The sequence below is a fragment of the Cibotium barometz genome, chromosome 47 (genome assembly GCF_041138505.1).
Source record: "Cibotium barometz isolate CiBa-2024 chromosome 47, ASM4113850v1, whole genome shotgun sequence".
NCBI classification, from domain to species: Eukaryota; Viridiplantae; Streptophyta; class Polypodiopsida; order Cyatheales; family Cibotiaceae; genus Cibotium; species Cibotium barometz.
The window spans coordinates 23048037-23068480 of record NC_141092.1 but is presented as its reverse complement, the minus strand read 5'-3'; the positions used below and the strand labels follow the sequence as shown (position 1 = coordinate 23068480).

General features: G+C 47.1%; 1 protein-coding gene across 1 annotated transcript in view; it reads right to left on the bottom strand.

Annotated features, from left to right (window-relative positions):
* Nucleotides 1-20444, bottom strand: part of LOC147611518 (myosin-11-like) — a 151537-nt gene that overhangs the window by 120962 nt on the left and 10131 nt on the right. Inside the window, exons 2-3 of the mRNA XM_086784912.1 lie at nt 5823-5954; nt 5599-5742 (exon numbers count right to left, since the gene is read on the bottom strand). Coding sequence (XP_086641038.1) covers nt 5599-5742; nt 5823-5954 — 276 coding nt within the window. The remainder of the gene's footprint in view (nt 1-5598; nt 5743-5822; nt 5955-20444) is intronic.

Below are 20444 nucleotides of genomic sequence, written 5' to 3'. Positions count from 1 at the left end.
TTATCAATGGAGAAGCTGGACAAGAACAACTTCCAAGCATGGAAGTTCACAATGAGAAACTTCCTAATGGGAAAAAGAAAATTGGGAGTTCTTGTCAGAGGAGCCAAAGCTTTGGAAGAAAATATCACTCCTCAACATAGGCAGACCTGGCATGAGAAAGCCAGCACAATGACGTATTGTTAGCATGTTGGATGCAATGATCATTTATATATATGATGTAGCAATACTGAGGTAACTTTGATGGCACCACTAGCATCCCTTGTGGCTCCTTAAGTACACCACCAGCATCAATAAGAGCCTCCTCAAGATTATTTCCTAACATACACTATTGCTTCTTCTTCTACCTCCACAGATACCACCTACCCATTGTTATCAACAACTAGATGCATTGTTGGAAGCTATTTAATGGGCTTTTGAAGACCAAATAGCTTTTAGCCACACATAGCCACAAGCCCCATGCTCCAGCCCATCAACACAAATCAGCAAACCGCCGAGCGCTGCTGCCAATTTTCGCTAAATCGCTGGCGCCTTTTTTCTGAAGGAAAAATGAGATCTTGTCTACACCAGGTACAATGGCTCTAATTCCTCTTGGCCCTAGGGGTTTTCAAGGGTGCTCTACAAGCTGGTGAAGACAATTTTTTATTTGATCAAGTCTATAGTGAGATCCAAGCTCTTCATCAAATCTGCAGATGACTTTGGTAAAACAGAGATTAAGTATTCAATGTTTGGTAAAATCTTGTGTTTCTTGGCTTAATCCTCTACTAGACTCTCTCAAGAAGCCTTTGGGAAGTACTAGGCTGAGCACGTCAAACCTTGAAAATTTAGTAGGAACCAAGTGGTTCATGCTAGTCTCTCATGTGGCCTAACAGCCCTATGCAAAGAGGGCATACAAGAAAAGATGTGAAAAAAAAGAATTCTCTCATGTCGCCTAACAGCCCTATGCATGGAGTGCATACAAGAAAAGATGTTGTGAAAAAAAGAATTCTTCAAACAAAACACTTTCCTGCAATGGACGAGAATGTTCACCTTGACGATCATCACGATGATGATGTGATGATTGATGACTTGGTCACTAAAGTGGACTTGGGACGCAAGGATGGTCTTGCTTGTGCAGCAGATTTCGAACCTTACCAACACCATTGTTGTTATGTGAGCAATATTGGCAGGCTTGGTGATTGCACGGGGAGCTAAAACACCATTAGTAGCACCCTCTTAAAAGCAGAGGACTCAAGAGACACTTGACTCCTAGCTCCAAAGGTGGGGTACACATTTTGAGTTCCATCCTTTGACTAAGGATGATGCCATCTGATTTGCTAAGATTTATGATGAGAGACCATGGTGAAAAACTATCAAAGAAACCCCAACAACCGTCTTCGAGAGACCAAGTAGGATCCCAACATAAACGCAAGTTAAGCATGGGAAGACTTCACAAACTCCAACAGAGACCCAAAATAAATCACAAACTATGGGAGACGCAAATTTGAAGATATCAAAGAAAGGGGAGCAGCCACTTCAGTACATTACGAAGGGTCGATGCTTCACTTGTGGTCAACAAGGGCACATGAGGACAAACAACCCACAATCGAAGGGCAAATCAAAGTCAAAGGAAGCCCATGCGACCGAGGCTAGAGATAAAATTACTTCCGTACACACTATTGTCTTAAATTATGGTTCTTGCAAGGGTTGTATCTTTAGCATGAAAGTTTTCAATCCCACGGAACTAATACGGATGTATTGGTCAGTCCATAAAAAATGTGCACATTCTTTTTGACCCTAGGAGTTGTCACAACTTTGTGAGTGCTAAGCTTGTGCTGAAGTTGGGAGAGGAGACATAGCCAAGTGATCACCCATATAGTGTCCACATGCCATCAGGCACACACTTTTGGGATCAACGGGTGTCTCAGATCTCTCTGAGCTTTGTCACATCTCTCTTTGTGTCTCTCTGTCTCTCTGTCTCTCTCTGTCTCTCTATAGATATACCATGGATTTCTTTGATCCACCATAGCTTAGCTTGGACTATGCAAACGCTAAATCTAACACTAGCCGCATGCATAGCACTATTATAGGCAAACTCGACGATCTCCCAATTTGATGGTCTCTTGGAGACTTATGCACAAAGTATATCCTCCAAAACCTGATCTCCTCTCCCTCTGTGTTTGTCCATATATTGAGGATGATTAGAGGAACTCATACTCAGCATAGTCTCCAATGTCTGGAAAACTAAGCGTGAGAAGTGTCCAGAAAACTTCGAGTCCCTATCATCAACTATATCAAAAGGAAGTTCATACAACCTGAAAGATTGCTCAACAAATTGTTGCACGAATTTAGTTGCCTTCATTATCACTGTTGTTAGTTGAAAGTCGTGCTAGCTTCGTCAATCTATCTACCACCACCCAGATAGCATCATGTCCTCTGTTGGTCCATGGCAAACCTATCATGAAGTCCATGGAAATAATCTCCCATTTACCTTCTAGGATCTCTAGAGGATGTAACATAACTCCAGCCCTAAGATGTCTAGCCTTATTCACTTGACATTGACGTCACTTTACCACATAGTCTTGAACATATGCCTTCATCTTAGGCCTTGGGCCAGTAAATCGTCCGTATCACCAAATCATAGGTTCTCTGTGAGAGTGTCATGACATTCATACAAGATCCTTTTTCTAATCTCAGCATTATCCGATGCGCAAATCTTCTCATTCCAAAACATCAATCCACTCCAGATAAGGAATTGACCACTTGTCACACTCAGAGATGGCATGACTCTTGAGTCTTGGTCTGTATTTATGGAGCTCCTTGCTTGGACCTACTGCCAATACTGACCAAAATGATTGTCGGTCTCACATGTTCCTCTGAGAGAGTCATGAAGGTTAGTCGTGATCTTGGTGAAGCTCAAAAAGTTCATCTTCCCAATTATAATCAAGGCATGAAGGTTAGTCGTGATCTCAGTGAAGCTCAACGAGTTCACCTTCCCAATTCTAATCAAGGCATCCGCCACTCCGTTCAAGCTACCCTTTCGATACTTTATTTGCATATCAAAGTCTTGCATCAACTCAGCCCAATGTGCCTTCCTCCCCCTCAATTGAGGTCTATCACAAATGTACTTAATCGACTTGTGGTCACGAGCACAAACTTGGTTCTATAAAGATAATGTCGCTTAGTTTTCAGAGTATGTATCACCGCATACAACTCTTTCTCTTGAGTGTGCCATTGACCTGCATATCGTCAAGCTTCTTGTCTTCAGATGCCATAGGTCGGCCATCTTGGAACAATGCCACGTCTATCGCAAAATCACTAGCATCAATCTCAACCACAAATGGTCTGCTAGGATCCGGCAAGGCCAATAGAGGCACTTCCTTCACCTTAAGCTTGAGAGAATTGTATAGTTATGGGCATGACTAATTGATGATTGCTTGACTAATGATGAAACCCTTCACAAGTACATGCTTTTGTAGACTAAGTAGCCTTATCTTGTGACCCATAGAAATCACACACACTATCCTGATGACACATGGCACACTTATCCTATCCTCTCATAAGAGGGTGTTCATATACACTGAGGGGACATGCACACATGAGACTCCGAATCCCAACAAACCCCCCTTCGGCGGAAAGAAGGTGGAGATGCTTGAGAAGACCTTCAATAACCATGGTGATTTGGGCTCTAGACTGCAACACGTGATACAAAAGAACACAATGTGCAACCCTAGCGTCAGGCCTGATAGAAGAGCTTGACCAAACATGATTGTGCCTATATCAATCTACTCAAAAACAAACTTCCCCTGGCTCTAAGTAGGGATAAGCGAAAAACTGAGCCTTTTATAGAACCAAGACTTACAACATATAAACAGGGATTATTTATCATATTTTAGGGGACTACCCGGGAAGAGAACCCTCCTTGACTCATAATAGGAATTAAAGATAAATTTTCAAAGTTTAAAACTTCTCCTAGTTGGTGGAGTAAGATTTGCCCTTTTTCAAGGGCGTAAATGCTTGGGCAATCATTTTAGGCTTGGGGGCCAAGGCGCATGACCAAGAATGGCTTCAATTTGAAGCAAGAGGCTCCAATTTGGAAAAGCCCCAAATTTTGGATATTGTTGAAGCCTTAATTTGATGCAAAGGACTCAATTTTGCCTCCTAAGAAAAATCCAATGTGCACAGGCAGTCCATGAGGGCCATATCATGGAGGAGCTGAACGACCAACTCTCTTTTGCAAGTGGGAATTCTCTTTTCTTTTTATTGTTTTCATCGCTTGTACACAATCAATCAAAAGTAGATCTTTAAACGTAATTGAGGTCTCTGTGACTCTTTTGTGATAGTAGTGTTTGATATACTTGCAGGCAGCTCGGTCAGATGCAGACTGGTGGCGAACCATGGGCACCCAAGATCTTGATCTTGTATTCCAAATAGACTCCTTTTGGTAATATAACCTAAAGGGGGAGGGCGGTCGGCCCATCTCGGCCCCTAGTGTGATATCATGTAAAGATATTTCATTTTCTTTTTGAGTGCGTGTACTGTGTTGTGATTGTTGTTCTTAATCTTGTTTCCGGTTAATTGATTCCAGGATATGCTTCCGCCCCATTACATTGGTATCGGAGCCAAGTGCCCTTTTTGTGGAAAATGGTTCAAGCCTTGACACTTTGATGCATGAGGTTGAGGAGCTCATGGCTTTGCGGGATGATCCAGATGTATGAAAAGTTTGGAATCCAAGGCTAAGGCTACTACACATAATGTTACATTTGATGCTATTGCCAATGAGATAGGTGTTGAAAAAATCGTGAGCTCGCACTTGCATACTCGATGAGCAAGGGAGATACGGTCTTAGATTTGGTTGGTAACCTGGTCTTCAAAAGGAATCCCCCCTGTAGGGTTGTCCGTGGTGATTCACAAGATGCTCAAAAGGAGAAAGACAAGACAGCGGATTCTTCTACACATTCCCAGCATGAGCCTACACGGCGTGTTCATTCCCGGGTGGAGTGTCCCACTCTTTCAGAGAGCATGACCCGAGAGCAAGAGAAGAGACATCGTGAGACATCACTGCGACAATGTCGCCATGATAGACATGCAGATACCCTGGAGGACCTGTATTACAAGAAGAGGCTTAAAGAATCCAAATCAGGGGACAAAGCTGTGAAGTTTGATTAAAGGCAACAAATGGCTCATCATTTCATAAGGAGAAGACAGTGTGCAGCCTATTCCTCCAACTCGTACAGGAGACTTCTAAACAGCATTTGGTGATCTGGACTAGCAAAAACCCTAACATAGCTTGAAGAGAGAAAAAGCTCCAGTCCTTTGGCAGATCTGAAGACCTGCGAGCTGTTGGATGAGAGCAAAAACCTAACACAGCCACAGAGACCCTCCTTTTGCATTAAGAGCTCCTTCACTAATGGTAATTATTTGCCTGTTGTCAACAATCTCAGAGCAAGGCATAGTCAACGATCGGTTCCTTTAACGCCAATTTTAAAGGACCCCTTACATTTGCAGGATTATACTTTAGAATCCAATGGGTCGCCAAACATTCACAATGAGGAAGACAGACATGATAAATGACAAGCCTGAATGCACCCTTTGTGAGTCGTAATAGGGAAAGTGACTTACATAAATATCATTCAGCTCATACCGACATGCAAGATTGTACAGAACACCCGGTTCATGCAAATAAGCTAGCTTTGTCATGTCATCCACACCTCCAGGTAATACATCAGTGTCCCTTGGATGAACCTTTGAGATTGACGCAAATACCTGCAAAAAATAATAATAAATAAAGAATGCTGCAATGCTTCAGAAACATCATGTTGGAAATAGGTGAAGCAAGTACTTACCAGTTTCCTGCCCTTCTCTGTCCTCGCTGTCACTTTCTGATTATCGACATCAATTACCTCTGCTCCCACCCAAGCCAGTTGGCTGTCTTCAACCCATATTTTTGATCCAGCAGCTAGATTGATCATGCAAGGCTAGAGCACAAAAGGCCTAGATAAGACCCCCTTTAAAAAACATCATAATTCAAGCAACTTTTAAGACAATAGCTGCAACTCACAAACTTTCTAGATAGCACAAAGGGAAACTCCTTACCTCTGTCAGAATAGCACTAGCGGAAGCATGATTCTTTTAACTACTTCGAAGCACAAACACTGAAAATATACAGCGAACAGGAAGAGAGGAAGGAGAATGACAGCAGAAGACTGGATTTTTTCAACCCAACTTATGTATATTGAAAAGCTGAATATTTACAATGAATCTCATCAGAGATGATGAAAACTGAACTTCTTTCCAGATATAGCAAGAAATCAACAACAGATTTGTGTTAATTGATTTTCAGTACATTTTCATTTTGTTGGGATGACAGAGGATACCCCATACAGGTACACCGATTTGTCTCATAGGCCGAGTTCGGTCTTTTGGAAGACGTTAATAAAATCTTTTTTTCTTTCTTTCTCTCTCTATTACCATCGGTGGGGCTCCCGCTACACAGATACCCTCGCTTAGCTTGCGTGTCCTCTAGACAGCTAGCCCGGGATGAGGATACACAGTGTTGGTATGCACATGGTTAAGACTTCATGGCATGCAGGCGGATGCTTTGCCAGCATTTCAGTATAGTATAGAGGCCCCACCTATGACCACAGCCACACAGAGCGGAACAGAGTGATCCGGCAAGATATCATCTGGCTTGATATTCAGACGACTTGGAGGTCACCCACACAACCACTGGGGACGAAGATGAGCTTCTACCGTGACCACATGCCTCACTTGACAGAGGATGGCTTCATCACACAGCCAAGATACATGCATACACACTTTTCTTTTGGAGTGAGGTGTGCGATTGGCAAGATCCGTACAGCCTCCCATCAATGATCAGCTGCGCATAGAGACGGCCAGATATGGACCAGTGAGGATTGCACCAGCAGATCGGATATGTGAGCTGTGTCACACACAGGCTGAGACAGAAGCATTACATATGTAGGTGCCCGCCGCCCGGTATACTATGAGATCAAGGGGAGATTTCATTGTCTCTTCCGTGATGGATTGGTCCACTTTCTAGGGTCATGGACTACCATGATCAGAGATGCCTAGGACTCTTCCTCTTGGAGCTCCACAAGCACAAAGAGTCCCTACTACACCACAGGCCAGTAGCAGCGAAGGGACCGAGGCAAAGGGCACTTAACAGACTTCTTCCGAGCAGAGACTTTTAGAGCAGTCCACCCTCCATCTGGATCCCATGCAAAGACATCTACAACAGTCCCCAACCTGGCAGCAACAGTTCAAGCCAGATCGAGAGGAGTGCGATTAGACAGAGCCATTGAGCTTTGCAGAGCACAACGCCCTCCCCCACGGCCCCGATACTTCAGGCAGATCGCGGCCATTATCTCCCACCATAGGAGGACCTTCTCTCGCCAGCTCAGTCCCACCACCTTTAGCACCATGCAACAGCTCCCAATGAGGGATGTATCAGGATGAGGGTAGAAAGAAAGAAAGAAAGATATATTAAGCGTCTACTAAAGACCCAATGGGCCTATGAGACCAAAGTGATACAATAATGTCCATGGCATATCTCATCATGGAATGGAAAATTAAAACAGAAAGAAAACATAAACATAGCTATCTCACTTGGGTGATACAAAATTGTCCATGGAAACTCATCATGGAAATACTAAGAACATAGAAACGAGTAGATGGTATACCACTCTCCAAAATATCAAGCATGGGGCTAATGAGTATGGCCGAGAGGTCTCCCTCAGCTATGTCACATAGGAAAGGTGCTTTGCAGGCCTTTTGTGAGTAACGGGATCTCACGGTGAATCTGGACAAGACCAAGGTTATGGTTTTTGATACATCCACACCTGCAGTGAAAGCCATGAGGAGTGCCAGGAGTTTTGTTTATGGGGGTGACACAGAGGAGATTGTGGACTCATATGTTTATCTTGGAGTCACATTCACGGGACCCATTTTCAACATGAAACCAGCTGCCTTCCGCCTCACGAGGGGATATGCAGCCCTAGTCCGCCTAGAGAGACTGTTTTCAGGCCCATTTCCAAGAGTCCATTACGAAAGGGTGGCTCTTTGAAACTCTGGTGACACCGACAGCTATGTATGGAGCAGCATTCTGGGAACCAGATCTTGGGCGGATGAACTGGAGTAAGGTGGACAGGCTGCAGGTCATGATGTAATCGAGGATGATCAGAAGCAAACCATCAGTACCACACCAGGTTGTCATAGCAAAGTTTGGAGCTTTCCCCTTGGTAGTAGAGGCTCTCTTCCAGACAGTGACATATATACAGCGGACATACACCCTGGGCCATGATAGACTCCCACGCTTAGCCCTTGAGTCATCACGGAGACTCGCAACAGATGGTCAGCCCACTTCATGGTATGCTAGGGTGTCGAGACGGTTCCAGATACAGGGTTTCCAGATTGACCGCCTTTCACCCTTCAACTATAGCATGGATGCCCCCCTCTTGCCTCTCACACGTCACAAGATTAACCGCCTCATACAAGCTAACCTCTCACAACTGGAGACCCATATCACATGGCAGGCACCCGAGCATCTTGGGACCAAGATGCAACTCTACAGAGAGGCTTTCCTATGGCTCACAACTGCTGGCTTCATTCAAAAGCCTGGGTACCTATTCCGACATATGTCACATGCCATGAGGATAGCTGTTGGGCAGATCTGGGTCTCTTCATATAGAGTGGAGACGGGGAGAGCTGAGGGTATTGATAGAGTGGACCGCATATGCACACTTTGTTCCCTGGAGCTGGAGACAGAGGGGCACTATGTTTGCAGATAGCCGGTGTATTATGAAGTACATTGGAGATTCCACTGTCTGTTCAGAGAGGGTTCTGGGCCATTAGCCAAAGTCATTGACTATCCTGATCAGCGCTATCTTGGGCTCTACCTTCTGGAGTTGCGTAAACATTCCCAAGGAGAGAGATCATCTTTTACAGACTCACCAAAGCCCTCTGAGATGCCCACTGTCTTCCTCAAAAACATTACCAGAGATATCATCCTGGCAAGGAGAAGTATGCACAGAAACTGAAGGCAGGGCAACAGGAGAAACAAACTCCTCAGATGCAATGAGCAAAACTGGCCCGATATCCTTCGCTGCAGGAACATCTCCAAAAGAAGTATCCACAAAATCACTGGCTGCACAACACCCAGAAGCAGAAAGCATCTGTCGATCACGAGCATCACCATACAGGTCACAAAGCAACTGCCACACATAGAAGGTAGAAGCATCATCAGGAGCATAGAAGAAGTGTCGAAGAAACGAATTCTGACAATTCAAGAGGAGAAAGCCATAGATCTGTCCATCAGTCTTCCTCCATCGACACACATCCTCCGCAGAGGCAAGGTCTGGCAAGCACCGATTCTTGTACGAGAGAAACTTCATCAAACCATACTCCCTGAGAATAGAAGTAACCTGCAACTTCCATGACTGAAAGTTACCACCATCCAACTTGTCTGCCTCATCAAGGAAATAACAAGAGAGTGGTACGGGAGCCAAATCTGAAGTTGTGATCATTGATCCAATCAAGAGAACCAACCCTCATAAGATAAAACTGTCCAAATCAAAAAACGCTGATATAGGGTCTTTCCTCCCACCAAAACGCAGCCCTAAGAGGCTGGACAGCACCCGAGAATCCTCCTGTAGCAAAAAAACGCAAAAGCTTCTGTCGACTGTACCTCCAACCTTGAGGTCACTAGAAGAGGGAAGCAAAAAATGCGGATTTGATAGAGAGAAAAGGTAGCCACACAGGGCCAGGGAATATGCTATAAGAGGGTGCAAGAGGGAAAGGCAACAACAAAGACAGTAGCTTGGGCTCTCCTCAAGAAAAAACGCACAATCTTTGAAGAAAAGGTGTCCTCCACAAGTACCAAGAGTGCCACCAAAGCCTGCAACACCACAAGCCCCCTCTGCAAAGGGAAAGGGCCACTGGAGAGGAAAACGCAGCAGTGAACAAGTGCTATCCTGTAGAAATCAGGCCGCCTACAGTCCAATCTCCAAGTGGGCAATGAAACGCTGATCAACAAGAGCCAGATGGCTGAATTGGTGAAGCCAATCTGAAGGAAAAGCGACCAGCAGGGTGCTGTCCAAAAAACGCAGCAGCAAAAGCTATGAATCTGGAAGAAAACGCAAAGGAGTAGGTGCTGAAAACAGGGCTGAATCTGGGGCAGCAAAAAGGTTGCTAAACCGGGAGCGATGATACCATGAAAGAGTGCACAGAGCGGAAGCAAAGTGGCACTAGAATGTGCTGAACAGAGAGTGCAAGAGAGAGAGAGAGATATGGAGCAAACTATGCTGAATATACTCAACCAAAACAGTCCCAAGCAAGAGAAACTGTTAGTCTCATAAGTGAGGGAGCAAAATATGTACAAGACTGAATGAAAAAAGAGAGGCCAACACCCACTATTTATAGTGGGGAAGTGCTGGCCAACTAGAGCTCATAAACAGGCCGACTGGAGCTGTTGGACATGGCCGACTGGAAAAATGCTAGAACGGCTAGGAAAAATCCCAGAAAAATAGTAAAAAGGGGTGGCCAGCCCACAAGCAAGGGCCATACAAAAGGGGACCAAATGGACACCAAAAATGGGCAAAAACTGGGGATGAATGTGTTAATAATATCCACAATCACATCCCAACTTTCATCCATCACTCAGGACTCTAGCCATGCTAGCTTTCCCTACAACTATTATTACCCCCGATGGAGATTAGCACAATCTTGCCACACACTTAAATTATTAATACAATTAAACAAGATGAAATGGCAAAAATAGCAATCTCGACACTAGCGATAGGGCCAAAAAAAGACTGACTCTCCTTGTGATATGATTGTATTACTTGGGATTTCTCAAGATACAAGCTTCATGGACATCACATGCCAGATTTCCAATGACATTCATGCAATGAAAACACTTCGCAAACATGAGTTGTTGAAGTTGGAGTTGATTCCCCACAGCTTTGTCGCGAAGAATCTCCCCCAATCCCCAGTTTCTTGCCACAAGTAGCTAGCTCCACTAGCATCCATACACAAGCATGTGTGTGCCAAGCCGAGACATGGGAGACCTTAATGATCAAGCACACGGATATAGAGTAGGTTAAAAGAACTTGGAGAAGATCTTACCAACACATTTGTTTGAAATTTGTAAGTAGAAATCAGCTTTCGGTCGAATTGTCGACGATAGAAATGCTCAAAAGCGTTTTTAGGTGGTACATATCCAAGAGATAGCTGGTGAAAAGGACATCCCAGGGTTGGACAACAATAAGGTAATCATTTGCCGGATGTACCACAAGTAGAAGAGGTAAGAAAGCATGTCGAAAAGCATGTATATAGACTGGTTTTTGCTGGAAATTGTCTTCTCCTCCTCTAAAATGCGCCAATTTCCCATGAGAGAAATGAAATGAAATGAAATGATATATTAACGTCTCTAAGAGCCCATAGTGGCCTATGAGACCAAAACTGAGAGTACATCTGAAGTTGGTGTCTCATCAAAGAGAACAACTAAATGAGACTAAAAAGTGCAATAAACTGATTGTCCTACAATTATAAGAACAGAACTGTAAGACTCCGAGATGATACTGAGTAGAAAATACTGGAAAATACTGAAAAATGTATATCAAGTAGATCCATGTATGCTGATCAGTTGAAGTGTTGCCCTCTCCTTAGATCAAGTATCGCCGCCATGGGGCTGTCTAGAATGGAGAGGTCGTAGAAGCGAGGTAGGCGCCTCCCATGCCGAGCAATAATGGCTTTGATTTAGCGATGTTGAGGATGACGTGGTCGGGATCCTGGTGGGCATGGTCGACGAGCACGACATAAGATAACTGCTCTATCAGTGGTGACTCCCTGGGAGCGTGGTCCGTGCCCTGATGGCCCAATGGAGGAGGTATCAGGAGGTGTGTGGGTTGGGTTGCTGGTGCTGGTGCCGAAGAAATCTGTCAGGGTCATCTGTCTAGGTACATCATGGCTCGGCCTCCTGTCTACCAAGAAGGTCTCTCTGTGTCTCCTTAGCTCAAGTAGAAACAATCCCAAGCATCTCTAATCCTCAAACTCCATGACCCTGCGTAACGGCCCAAAACCCTCTCGGAAGAGGCAGTGATATCTCCCTCGGATCTCATAATAGATTGTACATCGGCAAATGTAGTGTTCCTCTGTCTCTACCTCCTGGTAGCATAGCTAACAAATGCGGTCATCCAAGATCTGATGCACATATCGCCCTGTCTCAATCCGCAGCTAGTGTGATGAGGTCCGGATCCGTCCACTGGCACAACGTATCCCATGTGATAGGTGTACATCCATGTACGCCGGGCGGGTGATAAAATCATCCGGTGAGGATTTTTCACCATCAGGATGGAACTCGCTCGCTGAAGCTGCGCTCCCCCCCCTGCTCGCGCTTGACTGCACGCCTTCTCCCCGCCATCGCGTCTGCTCACCCCCCCCTCTCCCCCCCGCCTGCACTCGCGCTCCCCCCCCCCCTCCCTTGTCCTGCGCGGCCCAGCGCTGCAGCGCCCGCCCCTACTACTACTCCTCTCCTTCGCGCCCTCCCGCTTGTCTTTAGCGCCCCGCCCCCCCTTTTCTCGCCGCCGTCGCCTTATCTTCCCCCCCGCCCCTGTTGCGGACTGTTTCCACCTCCCCCCTTTGGGATTTTTTTTGTCTTCGCCGCCTTGCCTCCCCTTTTTTTTCTGATTTTTCCGTCCCCTGGTTTTGCCTTCCGCCTTCCCCCTCTGCCCTTTGTGTACAGCTCGGCTCTTGCAGGACTCTCCGCTTTCGCTCCGCCTTCGACTTAGCTTCAGACACTGATGGAGGCTCCTCCCGCCCCACCTCAGAGGAACTCTCCCGCAGCCCCCTCGCCCGCCCCTGAGGATACCCCCATCAGACTTTCTCTTTCGCCAGAAGAGGAAGCGAGCCTCGCCGCAGAGGTGGAACGCCTCCAAGCACACTCCACCATTTGCCGTATAGTCAGCACTCGCCCCAGCAGAGGGGAGATCCGGGATCTTCTCCAAGCCCGCCTTCTTGCAGATGTGGGCAAGATCCTGGACGTTCAGCTACTGGGCCGTGGTCACTACCAGATCGAGTTCGAGACTGCCCAGAGCGTAGCCAAGGTCCTAGCCATGAGTCCCCTAGACATCAGGGGAGCTCGGGCATTCTTCAGACCTTGGCAGCATGGCTTTGACCCAACAGCGGCCGAGCAGGGAGAGCGCCTTTTCCATGTTACAGTTTGCTTCCCTGGACTCCGCCGTGAGTACCTGCCGCTCCTTTCTAGGCTAGGAGCATTGGTGGGTTCGCTGCTAGAGACTGGCCCCACAACAGCTTCAGTGGTGGCCAGAGCAGTTGGGCTACCTTCGGTCAGAGTTTTGGTTCCTGACATCTCCTCCCTTCCGAAGGTCATTCAGCTACCTCGGATAGGGGGGGGATGGATTGATCAGAGAGTGGAGTTCTCGGGGCTCCCGAACCAGTGCTTTATTTGCAGGCAGGTCGGCCATCTGGCCAAGGCCTGTCCTCGCAGGAGACCCCGACCCTCACCGCAGCAGCAGGCCCCTGGTGGCCCGCCCACAGATGCGGCTCGGCAGGCAACCTCCGGGACACCCGCTCAGGCCACAGATACCTCGGAGTGGCAACCTGGACAGGGGCGCCGTCGAGGGAGACAACCACAGCAGCACACCCAGAGACCGATGCAGCAGCAGCCACAGTCTCAGCATCACTGGGTTCCTGTGAGGAACAGCTTTGCTCCCCTACAGGAGGAGACCCTTGCGACGACTGAGGACCAAGAGATGCCAGCACCCCCTCCTTCACCCCCCCACCCCCATCCCCCCCTACCGCCTCGCTTCCACCTTCGCCGCCTCCCGTCCCCGCTCCGGTTTCGGCAACGGCTCCTTCTCCACCTCCCTCGCCCCCCCCCCCCCCGCCCGCCTCAGCTCCCCAGGAGACCCTGGCAGTCCCCTGGCGTTCACCTGCAGTCAAGAGGGCTCTAAGCACCGATCTTGATCGAGCACCGCAAAGGAGACTTACCATGCCGATTCGGGCTTCACAGATATCATCTATCCGCAGTCGGCTGAGTCGCCTCGGCACTAGACAGCGCTCGGAGGCTTTTGATTACTCCTTCACACGGCTTTTTGGAGCAGAGGGCCCCCATGAGCCAGCACCCATCCGAGTTCATGTAGTGATACATCCGGCCCGCGGGGAGGAGGCACTTGATTCAGCAGTGGCCTTCTCGTTTCCTCTCTGTGGCCCTTGTGACCGGGAGTGGACTCTGGAGCTCGCTCTTAGCACCTTGAAGACTCAGGTAGTTGAGTTTTCTCACCATGTGAGCGATCTGGAGGTGACAGATGTGATAGGCCGACTATGGGAGTTGGCTCATTTTTTCTTGGATCCCGGGAGTGTGGATGCCTCAGGGATTCGTCATTTGGTCGTTCACATAGTGGCAAACTTAGCATGCAACCCTAGATATGTATGTATACACGAGGTTGCTCTATCTGAGCGGGAGGCAGTCGCCATGGGTCACGGCCACTGGCGCCTGATCCGTGATTCTTGCAGTACATCGGGTGGGCAGATTTACAGCCGCTCGGATGGGGACTACTCTCCATCCAAGCCGCTTGCGAAGGCCCGCCGTACGGCTGAGACAGCATCCACCTCAGCAGGTCATCCATGAGGATCATCTCATGGAATGTACAGGGCCTTGGCGGAGCACATTTTATACGCTATCGTGGTTGCTTGAGGCAGGAGCTTTAGAGATGCCTGGTTGGTGGCAGCATTGATATTTTGATGATGCAGGAGCACCACTTGGGTGAGAGCACGATCTGGAGATATAGTTCGGTGATGCCTGGTAGATGGGACACCTTTTGGTCTGCAGGGTTTGGTCCTTTGGGTGGACAGGGAGGAGTATGCATGGTCATTGCAGATGTATGGCGGCAGGCCATTGTGGATCGAGGGATCATTGTGCCTGGTAGAGCACAATATGTCATTCTGAGGATGCATGATGAGCTATTGGGCGTGCTCAACGTCTATGCGCCCAACCATGCTAGTGCCAGAGCAGAGTTCTGGGACCAGGTTACGGATGCATTGCCAGAGGCCGCACATTGGTGTGTCGGGGGAGACTTCAACATGCTTGAGGACCCGACCGATAGGGTGGGAGACAGTCATGTTACAGTGCACGGCACGGAGCTTGTAGCTTGGGAGCGGTTTTGCATGTCACTGAGGATCACTGATGTATGGCAGCATGGGGCCTTCTCCCACTCTCAGGACAGTCTTAGTTTCTCTCGGTCGGATCGCCGGCAAGGAGGGACTAATCTATCACGGATTGATCGCTTTTATGTGGGCGACTGGTTAGGGGAGCGAGGGGGCTCCGTCGGCATTCTCGCTGGCACCTCATTTTCAAATCATGCGCGAGTTATCTTGACATTTGAGGAGAGGACACGGGAGCACAGCTTGCAGTTGAGGATCCCAGAGAGGGTACTTACAGATCCTAGTCTCGCTGAGGACATTGAGAGGATCTGGCATGATAGTCAGTGCTCTGACCAAGATGCAGCAGGCCAGTGTGCCCAGGGACTCATCGAGCTTAGCTCTTTTCTGCACGCTGCAGCTTTGACACGGCTAGGAGAGATTCGCGAGCGGGAGCATCGGCTGAGACGCAGCCTTGCTTCACTTCAGCGCCTTCAGGAGCAGCAGCCTGCATGTGAGTGGGTGGCGTCCCAGCTGAGCCAGGCACACCAGGAGGTTAGAGAGGCCTCCTTGGGAACACCATCTTTTGTGATCACATTTCTCAAGAGTTCCTCCTATCTTGGAAGCTCTCCCTTTGTCGGACCAATGCTCTCGATCTTGGGCTGCTTCACAACCCAACGTGATTCCACCTTGGCTTTTGTCGATACTGCCATGATCTTTCTCCATTCTGCCATTAGTTTGCCAATGAGAGGCTCAGCAAATTCTTGAATCCATGCTTGACATGCTTCTTCGTCACGTCCTCGGTAGTTCTCTTCCTTGGCCTCTTGTATATGTTTCATCAAGGCTATAATCTCCTCACAAATCTCTTGTTGGAGTTCTTCAATCTCTTCTTGCCTCCGTTGTCTATTGAGACCCCTCCTTGCAAATCTCCTCTTCGTCGATGCTTTTCCTTTATGTCAACAAAGCTCTCTATTAGTGTTGACATCTGTCCAAACTCCATGTTCTACACGTGTGCCTGCCCAGATGTACGCAAAAAAAAACATACACCTTTGTGGTCAAGGGCTAGGTGAAGGTTTCATCCTTGTGCGATGGAGGAAGGGTGGGTGTAGCCAATTGGCTCGCGTGGGAAAGCCACATATACTCTCATATATAAACGCACCCTATCTACAAGGAAGCCATGTATACTTAGATATATAAACGCTACTGTCATGTGCACAGTGTGTATCTACCGTGTGCTACACGCATGCAAGACTAGTTTCGAGGCTTGGGAAAGCTTGGAACTAGGCAGGCTGATTGACGAGCTGAGTTAGGGAAATACTAACGGGCGGGCACCCAAGTATGGACGGGCGGGCGTCCAAGTGTGGATGCCCAATGACCGGCCAAGAGCCTATAAAAGGGTGGCCAAGGTTAGTTATTGTGAGATAGAGAGTCTCACGAGTTTGTGAGAGCTCTATGGTCTTGGAGCCTGGATCTAGTGCAAACGTGCACCTGCTTTGTGCAGCCGAGGCCGACAGCAGTCTCGAGGCCTGCGAGGGCAGCTTCGTGGCGGTATGGGACGTCGTGAGGAGGAGATTGGTCGGTACGTCATCCTAGTTAGCTCAGCTCGTGGCTCGGTGGGGACAGCCAAGAATGTGGGCTCGCCCACGGCTGTCATGGTTGGGAGGTGAGTCAGGCCTGCACCCCCTTTGTTGTTTGTTGTTAATTTGTTTGCAGGATTCGAGTTTCGAACCAAGATCGATCACGAGGGGATCTATGGGGATTTGGCAGTGGTATCAGAGCATACCTCGTGAACGAGCAAGTCGGTAGGTAGAGAAGAAGAGGTCGAAGAAAGGTATGTGTTAAAAAACTTGCTGTTTTTTCTGTGCATACTGCAATTTTCAGAAATAGTATGTGTTTTTCTTCATCAAAGACACCCATGTTGATGGGAGGTGGTAGTCTAAGTAGGGTTGATTACTTTGCAAAGAAGAGGCATGATTGTTGTGCATACGCATAAACTGCAGGGAGAGAAACCCAAAAAAAAAAAAGCATGTCGCTTTTCGTTGAACGTTTGAGAGAGCGAGCGAGCGAAGTGCTAGATTGCAGGTTCGCGTTGGTTGGCCGAGTGCTGGGGACACGTGCTGGTTGACGTGTTGCAGGCGGGTCGTCGATCAAGCGCCTAGGACTGTAGCCAGGCGGCTTAGGCCTGCGCAGCCAGCCTAGGCAACGCCTACGCCAGGCGGGCAACGCCCAGGCCAGCCCAGGCCTACGCAGGCGCCCCAGCCAAGCCCTGTAGGTGGCCAGCTTTACGTTGGCAAGCGGGCCAACACTGCCATGATGTGCAGGCTACACACAGGCGACGGCAACACCACAGCTGACGACAGCATCCGCCGGAATGAAAGCATGCGCCGGTAGCTAATCCTAGAGCCGGCAGTTAATCCTGGAGGAAAAAAAAAAGGAGGTGAAAGCACACGTTTTTTTTTATGGGCTTTCTCTTTTTGAGTTTAAAATTTTTTTTTTAAGTTTTAAAAGAACCCTCCAAGGTTTCCAAGGTGTTTTATTTTTTTTAAGACAATAGAATATATATATCCATATATATATATAAAAGAAAAAGCCAAGCATAGCTTTTGGGAGCTTTTAGTTTTTTGGGAAACCTTTATAAACCCCCTCAAGTGGGCTTCTTGCCACACATCTCTCAAGTTTTCAAGCTCTCAAGCTCTCAAGTTCGCTCGCACTTTTGTTGTGCAAAGATCGAATTTTCTCTCCACGTACCCTCTTCACGATGTCGACCCAAGAATCAGAGTTGGAGCCCCTCGTGGAACACGAAGGCTTGCCGGCTACAGAAGGTACCGATGCCAATCTTTTTGACGATTTTGTGTCAAAATCAGATTTCCAAGAGTTCAAAGTAGCTCTCGAAGCTTCTTCGACGGAACGTCAGGCACAAATCGCAGCCCAGATGCAAGCTTTGCAGAACTCCATTGCTCTATTGACCACTACCCTCTCTACTTTCTCGGGTATGGATACCTTGGCTTCAGCTTTAGGCCCCAACATTACTCCGGAACCGTTCGGGGGCGAGCAAAAGCAACGAACCAAGGAGATCGTGGACACGTGGCTACATAAGTGGCAAGTTCACTTTCAATTTCATCCATATGATGATGGAAAGAAGATCCAGTTAGCAACAGGTTTCCTGTCCGACAAAGCTTTGCTTTGGTGGAAGGAACTCAACCCTAAGCCAACGACTTGGGCACAATTTGAAGACGTTTTCAAGACGTTTTCAAGAAAGAATTCCTCAAGAAAGAGGATGATTACGATGTTGTTGCCCGGTTTTCAGCTTTGCCCATGACCTCGCAGCACCTCACTTATGAGGTCTACCTCCAGAAGTTTCGTGACTTGCAGATGAAAGCTACAAAGATGGATCCCACTGCTCTTTTGGGGTTTTTCGTAGCTGGTTTACCAAACTCGTACCAATTACAGGTTAAAAATAACAAATGTAAAACTTTGGACGAGGCCATTCATTCAGCTTGTATCTATGATGATACGATGGTCTCTTCCAAGTCGAAACCCATTACCGAGCAGGGGAACAAGCATAAAAGAAAGTTCTCCGCACCTATGGCTAACACGACAAAAGGAAAGTCTTCAGACCAACCTTCGAAGAATTCAAGTTCGACACCAGCAAAGAAGAAATGACTCCTTAGGGCTTCAAAGCTCAAGAGGGAAGGACGTTGTTTTATCTGCGAAGAAAAAGGACACATGCGTAATGCGTGCCCAAAGCAAAAGGGTACCAAGTCAAACGCAGGACCCAAGCCAAAGGCAGCTAACCAGTTGTCTGACAGGTAAGTCAATTACTGTACTTTCTCGCCCTAGTACTTGTTCTGATTGTCTATTCAATTCTAAAGTATTTGGCTTAAATGATCTTCTCCGAGTTTATGGAGAAGTGAATGGCCATAAGATTCACATTCTTTTAGACCCTGGCAGTTCGCATAATTTTGTTAACTACAAACTTGTGCAGAAATTGAGTCTTGATACGACACTCAGCGACCATACCTATGAGGTACGCCTACCTGCGGGAAAGCAAGTTTGGGATCGCAAGGTGGAAATACTTCCAATCCAGATTCAAGACTACAAAGACACTCTGGAATGCTATGTTATGCATCTGGAAAATGTAGCCTTGTTATTAGGGATTGAGTGGTTTAAGACTCTTGACGTCCAGATAAATTGGTCTAGTCATATTTTTTCTTTTCAGCATAGGGACACCAAGTATAGTATTTTAGGTGATTGTATCCATCCCTCTCAGGGACCTCTTGTAAATACAATTGATTTTGAAAATATAATGGATTCTTCTTTGTATACCGCTTTCCATTGTGTATTGATTCCACTTTCTTCTTTTCTCATCCCTTCCATGGATGTAAATGAATTAAGTGTGTTTGAAAGTAAAGAATTACAGAAGATACTTGATTCATTTCAAGATGTATTTCCTAAGGAATTGCCATCGGGTTTACCACCTGAACGGGCAGTAGATCATCGTATTGACTTGATCCCTGGTGCTCATCCTGTCAGTATTCCACCTTACAGGATGAGCCAAGCCGAGGAAGATGAGTTGGCTAAACAACTCGAAGATTATTTGAGGATGGGCCAGATCCGTCCAAGTAAATCACCTTGGGGTGCACCTGTGTTGCTTAGGAGAAAGAAGGACAATACTTGGAGAATGTGTATAGATTACAAGAGATTGAACAAGCTGACCATTGAGAACCGTTATCCTCTCCCTAGATCAGATGACCTGATTGACCGGTTAGCAGGAGCGAAATATTTCACGAAGATAGATTTACGTACTGGCTATCACCAGATACGTATTCATGAAAGGCATGTCGAAAGAACCGCCTTTCGGACTAGGTATGGCCATTACGAGTTTCTCGTATTACCTTTTGGGTTAACCAATGCTCCAGCCACTTTCCAGCAAATGATGAACGATCTTTTTCGTGGACATTTGGGGAAATTTATGGTGGTGTTCCTGGATGATATTTTGATTTATAGTCGTACTCTTGAGGATCATGTCAGACACCTCACGATTGTCTTATCTATCGACTATATGCTAAGTCGAGTAAATGTGAGTTCTTTATGACCGACATCATTTACTTGGGACACAAGATCACTAGAGATGGATTGAGCATTGACTATGATCGAGTTCAAAAGGTTTTGGACTGGCCTGTACCGCGAACAGTGAAACAACTTCGTTCTTTTCTCGGTTTTATTGTTTTTCTTCGAAAATCTGTACGAAAGGTCGTGGACGTAAGTCAAATCAGCCTATCACTTGG